This window comes from Nicotiana tabacum, chromosome 20, assembly GCF_000715075.1.
Source record: "Nicotiana tabacum cultivar K326 chromosome 20, ASM71507v2, whole genome shotgun sequence".
Lineage (NCBI taxonomy): Eukaryota > Viridiplantae > Streptophyta > Magnoliopsida > Solanales > Solanaceae > Nicotiana > Nicotiana tabacum.
Window position 1 is genome coordinate 55,317,480 of NC_134099.1, and position 9,455 is coordinate 55,326,934.

Here is a 9,455-nt window from a genome sequence, read left to right on the forward strand (position 1 = left end):
CTCATTTTCGCCGTGGTGGCTGAGATCATTGTCAATGTGTTGAGGTGCTAACTAAGAGTTCGACATTTTTTAATCATGTAATCAAAGATACTTCCAAGAACAAGTGTAAAATAGTATGTGTTACAAAAATTTGTACCAGACAATCACTATTATCATTAGCCACACGGTGGGCGCCAAACTGTTTACCCTAAAAATGAATAACAATTGAATTTATATTGTGGTTTTAAGGACACGTGATTTTACTTGGTACAAACTGAGAAAAACACAATATTGATATTGAAATTAACTAAAAATATGAATAAAGCAAACCCAATGAGATATGCAGTTTTGGCCCTCGAGACTGGTCACCCTCGAACCAAAGGAACAAGCAAAGCGATATATGAAATAAATAACAGAGTATTGAGAGCTTAGAGAGCTTAAAGAATAGTATATTGCTTTGAATGGCGTGAAGATCATGTCCTTTATAATTGATCAGACCCCTTTTATATAGTAGGGGAGTCCTACCTTTAGTACAATTCTAAATACAATAAGAAATCCAATGATTAGCTAATTAATCGGCCTCTTCTTCATACGTGCCGAAATTCCGCTGTGATCCTCGCCCAATCACGAATATTTTGGATTTTCGTTATTTATTTCGGTAAACTTGTCCTGATATAGCTCGAACTCTATCCCGCTCGATCTCGGTTGATCTTGATCTCGATCTCGATCGGTCGTTAAATCACGAGCTTGGCAACCTAACCTCATGTCACACTCTGGTATGATATGGGGTCGAACCTCGGCTTGCAACGCCCCGGTCTCGATTTGTCATAAAAAAGGGCAAGCCCGATTTTGACCGTATTCGCTCTTAACTTTTCATAATTTGTGATCCAGAAGTCAGGAAGGATTTTGGCGAGCTCAACTCTAGAAATTTATCTGGATATTTGAGTGCACATGGTATTTTTTGGTAGCATCAATATTTAAGAGCATGCATTTTCTCCTCCAGGAATGCAAAGATCCATGGCATGATTTTGGGCGCGCCACGCCATTTTCTCCTTCAGAACCCTTTATCGAACTTTGATTTTTATATTTATATTTATAAATTGAATTCTATTAACATAGCTCAGAACCTTAGCTTAGTGATCAAGGGGTTCATATTTTCTCCAACATTGCTAGAACAAATCCCACTCGATGCAGTATTTTTCATTTTTAAAGCGTTGGTCGTTCCCCCACAACTTTTAATGCATAGGATAAAAAGTTACTCCATCCGGTCCAAAATAAGTGATTTTTTAGTTGTTTTCACACAGATTAAGAAATCCATCTTTTAATATTAATTAGCAATGAAATTGACCATATTAACCTTTACTATCTCTTCACGTAACCACTCCTAACGCATACTACAACACTATTTACTCCAGGGGTAGGAAAAAATAATTAATTCATTCGTGAAATCTAGAAAAATCACTTATTTTGGACCACAAAAAAGGTTAAAAAATCACTTATTTTGGACCGGAGGGAGTATTAAATTCCAATTTTCCATATTTCTATCCTAGTATTAGTAAATGTAAGCCCAAGTAGTTGCTTTTCTTTCTTCCATGCTTAACTGTTGCAAAAATCGGTGCACCAAATTCACATAACATTATCAAAGAACCTGAAGCACACAAACTATTCTAAATACAAGGCACCCTCCGATTCAACAAAGTGCTTTGGACATCCCAAAAGAAGATATGAATTCCATCAATATTTAAAATCCCTTTGTATCCCACAGTTGGCCATCTTCAAATATAATATGTCTTCCGGTCTAAAATAAGTGATTTTTTGGTTGTTTTCACACATATTAAGAAATTCATCTTTTAACATTAATTAGTAATGAAATTGATCGTATCAACATTTACTATCTCTTCACATAAACACTCCTAACACATACTCCAACATTATTTACTCCAACGGCAATGTAGAAAAAAAATAATTATTCATTCTTGAAATCTGGAAAACTACTTATTTTGGACCACAAGAAAAAAGCAAAAAAATCACTTATTTTGGACCGGAAGAATATATAATTGATGGGGCACTAATTTGAAAATAAAAAAAAAACAAAAAGTTTAAAATAAAATAAAACACTACAAAGTGAAGGGAAAAAAACACAAGAAATTTTAAAAAAGGGCTCGATTGGATAGGGCAAAAGTAGGAAGAAATATTAAACATGACATGACAAGGCGAGTTAAGGTTAGTCTTTCCTTTAGTCACCCTACTCGTTTATCATCCTGTAATCTTTGCGTGTTCTTTTTGTATATATTTTAAATCCCTTCGTAAAAATTCTGTCTCCAGCCACTGGGATAACCTAAGCTAATCCCCATGAGGCTAGAAGCTGATTTGGGCTGAGCTTAAAAGCTCAAGTCTACGGGCCAAACATATTTTGACGATGAAAATAGCACGGGCTAACCAGTTTTTGGACTGATAATTGAAAAGTAGCCAGCGTTTGTAAAGTCATTAAAAAATAATTATTATTTTGCTGTAACACGGAAAGTTCAAGCATAATATAGTGGAGATTGGTGTACCTGTATATGAACTTCCAGCATATTATGCTGGAACTTCATCACACAGAAAGTTACAATATAATATATTGGAGATTGGAGCACATGTGTATGAACTTCCAGCATATTATGCTCGACCAGTATATTATGTTGGAATATTTTCAAGAGTTTGAACAGTATTTTCGTTCAGATTTATCTTAACATGAAAAGTGGCTAAATTTCAATTACTTTTGAAATTGTTGCTATTTTTCTAGGCAAAATACATAAGTACCCACCTAATATAGGCCCAAATCCCTCTTACACACTTTTTGAGAACATATATCACATTACACACGCAACCTTTTAAAATTGTGCCTAATACACACTACGTTTGCCAGATGGCACGTGCGTGTTTAACAAAAAAAATGTGCGCGTCAAACCAATGCATTATCTGTCCAAGTCCTTATATAAGCACACGTGTCTAAATCTTATTTTCTCCACCTATTTTTGTTAATTTAATAATTAAATAAAAAGAAAATGATATTCAAGCCCTTCTTCCCCATTTGGAGCCCCTATCATCCCCGGAAGCCGGCGACAACTGCAGCCTCCTCATCTCCTCCCTCTTGCATCTCCTTTAAGAAGATGTCATCCATAACTCGTAATACCGGCAACGACCTCAAGCAACAAGCTGAAAACTCCATTTCCAAGTCATTAGTTTCACTGTCAGTTCATGGTCGACGAGCTCAGATCTTCTCCACGTGGGTAGAGCTATCAGATCTTTCGGCAAGCTGGTGTTCTTCGTTCAAATCTGGTCTCGTTTGGTTAAAAAAAAAGGCAAAAACAACATCGACCTCCATTTTCGACCACTGTTACAGTGACAAACCCATCGGTAACAATGGTGATTCCACAACAAACAAAAAAACAAAACCTAGAAACTAAAAAAAAAAGTGAAAATTTTATAGACTAAAAAAATGGTGAAAATTCATGTTAATATTTTGTTCTGGTGGGGATTTGCCATGGTTGATGGAGTTTAGAGGAGGAGGTCGACGGGTTTGGGGTTCAGAAAAAGATGAGAAACGTGGGGGGGGGGGTCTTTGTTTCTTTTTTGTTTGTTTTCTTTTAAATAATATCAATTAGCGTAAATTTAGTATTTTCTTTTTCTTCTTGAGTTAGGACACGTGTCACAACCTTATTGGCGCGTGACCTCATACATATTTTGAAAAGCTGGTCAAGAAAAAAGTGGTGTGTACTAGCTACACTTTAGAAAGGTTGCGTGTGTAATATTATTATCGTCCACAGAAAGTGTGTAAGGGGGATTTGGGCCATAGGTTAGGTGGGTACTTTATGTATTTTGCCATTTTTCTATTAACACTTGTAAATCTAGGTATATTTTAAATTCCACCCATTTTGACGACTCTATGAACTTTTCTGGAGAATATGGCGGAGCTTGTGGCAACTAAGATCAAAAGCAATCAAATCTTGATTTGTATAGTTTCAACTAATTTCTATACAAGTATACAACAAAATGTCCAGTCACGCATGTCTATCTCCGGTGTAAGAATATCGAACATATAACCTTCTACGAGCTAAGGAGCAAGTCCGAAATTGGGTTCTCCCAACTTTTTTTTTCCTTAAATATTTTTTTACACTTTTTGACAAACTTTTCCCCAAAAAAAAGAAGGAAATGAAGATGGAAATAGACGTGATTGCTGTTGGCTCTCTTGGGGCATGAAAGCTTGTAAGTTCATACCTTAATCTAACTCTAACCTAATAACATGAAACACGAAAAAACAATGGAAAAAGCATTTTGGATGGAAACAAAATGGAGATACACCAATAGCTTCCACAATTGCTCAGTTTCAGTGGGAAAAAAGTTGGTCATTTGGCAGATTTGTTATCTCCGGATGAATCAAAAAATATATGCTCTTTTAAGTTTGTCCACCTCAGTATCCACAATGGATTAATCAGGAAATTTTTGTATGTTCTTGTCCTTTCAACAACTAGACAAGTGACAGTCCGAAGCAGATTCAAAAATTTTAGTTACTACACATCAATACATATACTATCCTTTGTATGGCAAATTTAATATAAACATATTATTTGGAAAAAAAATTCAACAATAAAAGTATATATCTGGTATATACATACGCATTGAGGAGGATTCACATAACTGAACATATTTAATTTGAAAGTGACGCATCGATCGACTAACATAAATATAATTTGAAGTCAAAAATAATGATTTTAAATTCTACATTGGCCCATTTTCATCGGCTTACATAAAATGGGGGGTTGACTTTAACCCCATCTTCTATCCTCTTTAAATCAACCTCCTTTGTAATATGCTTGTAGAGAATTATTTAAACTTAAAGTGGCTTTAATATAACCATAATGGATGGCCAATGTTTTTTCAAACTTAATTTATTATAAGTACATTGCAATCATGTATGCGATTCTATTAAAGAATCTCTATAATTTTCTTTACTTTAAAATTTTTAATGTATCTTAAGAACTATTGACTATCTATTTTACAAGATGAATCTAGGCAAAATTGCCAAGAGTATGTATAACCATCAATTTGACTAAATTAACTCAATGAGATGTGAAACTAGAAGGATCAAGTCCTTTTGACTTGAAATTGGAAGGATCAATTCCTTTTGACTTGAAATAGGCTTTCTCTGCATTTGCTACCCTTAATTGAAACATTGCCCATTCATTTTCACATCTCTCCCTCACCTGCCACAACAACACACAAGTTCAATTAATCACACAGCAATTCACCTGCTTCAAGTTTTAAAGTGGAAAATAATGAAAAACAAGTAGATAAAGAGACATATTCCAAAAGAATAAATGAACAGTCAATAGAAAGATTATATGCCCCAAGTGTTCAAACGTAACATAGAGTTACTTACCCCTTTCCATGCAGCCTTACCATCTTTTGATTGCCCCTGTATAGAAATGAATGAGGAAAGGAAAAAAGTGGTCACTTCGGTGTAAAAGCCAATAATAATTACTATGCTATATACCCAAATAAATCTACTCCATTTGGCATAAACTAAAGATGGCTTTATGTTTCCAATGTCAAGTTACACTAACTAGCATATTACATGTCACATAATATAGTTGGTTACGAAGTTGCTCGGACACGGGTGCAGATTTAGAGGTCAGATTTTTTAAAATGTAAATTCCAAAATTCGGAGATACGGATCCTATTATGGATACGGGTGCGGGGATCCGACTAAAACTAATTCAAAAATATAAAAATACAAAAATATCTCTAAACTATGAAAAATTTAGTGGAATACTTACGTGTAGCTTGTAAAGTGTGGAGTTCTTTTTTATTCTCAAGTTGTAGATAAGTAAAGGATTGATTTCCTGGATAAAATATGTTATTTTCTTCAAATTTACCCTAATTTTGGTTATGATTTCGGGAATCAAATTGTATATTGTCTCGACTTTTTCAATATGTCATGGTCAAAGTACTCAAAAGTGTTTGACCAGATCCAGTACGGATCCCCTACCCATATCCATACTAGTGTTGTGTCGACACGGGTGCAGCACCTAAACTGCCGTGTTGAAGCAACTTAGGTTGGTTACAATCACTTCATCTTGTTACCTGATTTCCAAGGGAAGGGACACTTTGATGAACAATCCATTGAGCATCTACAACTCCAATTTTCTCATGAGCAGGCTTCAAAACAGAATATGATATGCTTAGTGCCTTGATACTTTGGTACTAAAAAGACGAATACACGTGAAAGAAAGTAGCTAAGAAGACTGAATTCAGAACTTACCTCAACACATTTATGAAGTGCAAAGTCAAGTCCCCAACCATGGATCAAGTCATTCTACAAGTCACAAAACAACACAGTCAATCTCAACATAGCACAAAGTGTAAGACCTTCTCCGCGTTTAATATGCCAGCTGAGATACCTGAATCATATGCCACACACAACGCCATGCATCTCGGGAAAAGACAGGAGCCATGATCTCTATGAATCTGAAAAAAGAGAAGAGTATGTGGTAAGGACAAAGTAAGAACTGAAACAAAACAGCAAACAGGAGAAGTATTCATACGCTGAACATGGAGGCAAATGGGAGTCTGGACACACACCAGGTTTCTCTTCTGCTATCCTGATCAACAAGTACAAAACAGTTAAAAGCGCAACAGGAGTCGCTAGATAAATGATATCATGGGATTCCAGGCTCTTACATGTGAATTTCACCATCACTTCTTCTCTTTGTCATTTGCCACGTTGTTCCTTTCTTGGGATCTAAACCTGGCTGTGAAATTTCCAAACCATGCTTCTTGACAAGTCTAATGTACCTGGTGTTGGACAGGCGAATTTAGAAAAACTAAGATATTGTGTCGTTAAACACAGGAAATTACACAAAATACTTACTCCTTGGCATCAAAATGCTCAACTCCTAGGTCTTCATCCCAGATAAAAATATAGTCATATGGGGCGACAATGTCTGGATGCAGAAACCTTTTTGCATACCACCTTATAAAGAGGTAAACTTCTTGTCACTAACATGGTTTAAAGTTGATCACAGGTAAAGTTCTTGTCACTAACATGGTTTACTTACCATTTTGTTTGTTTCCGAGCACTCACATGGATGGCTCGTTTTGACCACTCGAATTCATCCCATTCAGTCGTCTTACCATCATAGTGAAAAAGAAGAATTGTAAAGTCGTCTGAGAACTGCACAGGAAAAATGAGTGAGGAGGAATTGGGAACAGAGAGGAGGAAGGGACCGATAAAAGGAAACAGACTGATATACCTTTTTTACATTAGCATCAACGTTATACTTCTGATTAATACCAACAGTAAAGGTTACCAGATATTTTGGCTTGCTGGGTGGTAGGTCCTGCAGATAGAACATGATAAGAGTATTGGTCTATAAAGTTAAGCAAACATGATACAGAAGTTGTAACAGAACACTTACCTCATTGGGTTTTCCCCACAATCTCCGGGTATAGTAGTCGGACTCAGAAGCAATGATCTCTGGAGGTAATCTTTCTGCCCCTCTTGGGTTTGATTCAACCCAAATCTGGTTAGAATAAGGATTAAGACTATCAGATAGAAAAATGTGATTATTATCTTAAGATTGTGATGCATTGTTAACAGATGCAATGCAGGATAGGCTAGAATTTGGAATGTTTAGCTTCGGTAATAGTGTTGATGACCGCCCCCCCAGGCTTTGGTCTAGCTGTAACAGAGCAATGCATGATGTGTGGATTAAGCGGATGCATTGGTTCGAACCATGCCACAAACAAAGTCAGGTATTTAAGTTGAGAAAGGTAAACGGGCAGGCCCATTTTTCACCATGTTTCAAACAGTGTGCCACCGGCGGGGATTTGCAGAAAATAATAGAGTTGATGACCATATATTCAACTCTAGCAGGGATCTATCGGAAAACCATGTCACTCAATGTGCACACAAACTCCTTTTAAAGGAGAATAGCAAGAATAAGTTCCTTTTGTATTCTTAGAAGGCATTTTGCACAAGTGTCTTCACATTTGATATCTATAAAATTGTTAGTTTTGGAAGAAGTGCAGAAAGAAGAAAATACCTTCACTTGATGTGTACCATTCTGATTTTTGATCGAAGAATCAATGTTATTTCTGTCTCTAGCAATTGGGAAGTTGCTCACAAACATACTGGTTGTAATATTTAGCTGCCAAATTGGAATCGAAAGAAGTTACTTAATTGGACGTATATGAAATTACAACTACTGCACGAATCGAATAAGACCACCATATGATTGTATGAAAAAGGAAGGCGTTATCCATACCTTGGTTAATGAACTAGTAGGAAATGAAATTCCAATGAATAAGCCAAAAATGACACCGCAACATATGGAGACAATAAGCCTCATAGTTTCAGCTGGGTTTAAGCAATTGGAGCTGCACAACATACTTCAAGAGTTAAAGAAACTATTATGGGCTTCTCGTGTGGAGGTTGGTTGAAGATGATGTGATACAAGTAAAGGTTTATTCTTTATTCTGGCATCGATCAATCTATATCTGGGGATAACACACTATTTCAATGCGCGCTGCGAGCAAATCAAGGCAAACTCTGAATACTAGATATGACCCGCAAAATAACAGAGGTCAAGGTCCGCAAGTGAGATGATGGGGGATAAGCTTCATCATCGAGAGGGAAATAGTCCGGATCACCAGCTCCAAAAAAATTCCTCATACACTAGATTGCCCCCAACAGATTTTTATACAACTAGAAATCTTAAAACCTCAGCAAAGATCCAAACCTCATGCTCAGTTCTGCAAAGTCAAGAAGACATTTTGTGCATCCGCACTCAACTCACGTAACTTTACAAATCCACAAGCAACTAGAAAATTGGTCATGTGCCTCACTTAACTTTACAATCCTCAAGGAACTAAAAAAAAGGTCATGTGCCTAGCTTTTGACTATAGCGACTTGATCAATAGATGAAGGCACTAGGCTAATTTCAATTCCTCAATTTTGTGTCTCCGAAAACAAGCCATTGTGAGTCTTATTTGACTCATCCCTTACATTCAACCTATTCTACAAATTCACTCCTCTTTCAATACAATACAACCATACTTTCTTGAATTTAAAGGTATAACAATATGTATAACTTAAAAAACATATTCTTCTCTGCACAAGTTAGCTCCAAAACAGACAAAGTGTCATAGCAAGCTCCTATCAAAACTTTTAACACAAGACACAAAAGCACAAAGTTCAAAAATAAAAGTCAACTCTTGCCAGCAAAATCAATATAACCATAAAGACACTCAATCACTATAACCATAAAGACACTCAAAGGTTACACCTTCTAAACTTTTAAATGCTAAAGGCAGAGGCTTTTTTAAGAAAATACATGTAATAATATATAGTTGCTATTATTATATATTTATTGACTCAAAAATTTTTGCTGACAAAAAAGTCAAATATTATCTTTTTCTTTTAAGCATAGTTT

At 35.9% G+C, this 9,455-nt stretch overlaps 1 protein-coding gene across 1 annotated transcript; it reads right to left on the bottom strand.

The window, feature by feature from the left end:
• Positions 1 to 4,834: 4,834 nt before the first annotated feature.
• Positions 4,835 to 8,837, bottom strand: LOC107805403 (uncharacterized). The gene is made up of 13 exons (XM_016629438.2): positions 8,289 to 8,837; positions 8,067 to 8,171; positions 7,440 to 7,544; positions 7,275 to 7,361; positions 7,080 to 7,195; positions 6,893 to 6,994; positions 6,703 to 6,816; positions 6,567 to 6,623; positions 6,423 to 6,489; positions 6,284 to 6,337; positions 6,106 to 6,180; positions 5,402 to 5,437; positions 4,835 to 5,225 (listed from the first exon to the last, which is right to left on the bottom strand). The coding sequence occupies exons 1-13, from the start codon at positions 8,409 to 8,411 to the stop codon at positions 5,082 to 5,084; spliced, it is 1,185 nt and encodes a 394-aa protein (XP_016484924.1). The 5' UTR covers positions 8,412 to 8,837; the 3' UTR covers positions 4,835 to 5,081.
• Between the last annotated feature and the right edge of the window lie 618 nt (positions 8,838 to 9,455).

Bases quoted from the DNA above. Each gene is read 5' to 3' on its own strand.
- LOC107805403 (XM_016629438.2), bottom strand. From the start codon at position 8,411: ATGTTGTGCAGCTCCAATTGCTTAAACCCAGCTGAAACTATGAGGCTT. The intron at 7,545-8,066 runs GTATTTTCTTCT...TATTCTAACCAG, and splicing joins ATGGTACACATCAAGTGAAG to ATTTGGGTTGAATCAAACCC. The intron at 6,181-6,283 runs GTAAGTTCTGAA...TCTGTTTTGAAG, and splicing joins CACTTCATAAATGTGTTGAG to CCTGCTCATGAGAAAATTGG.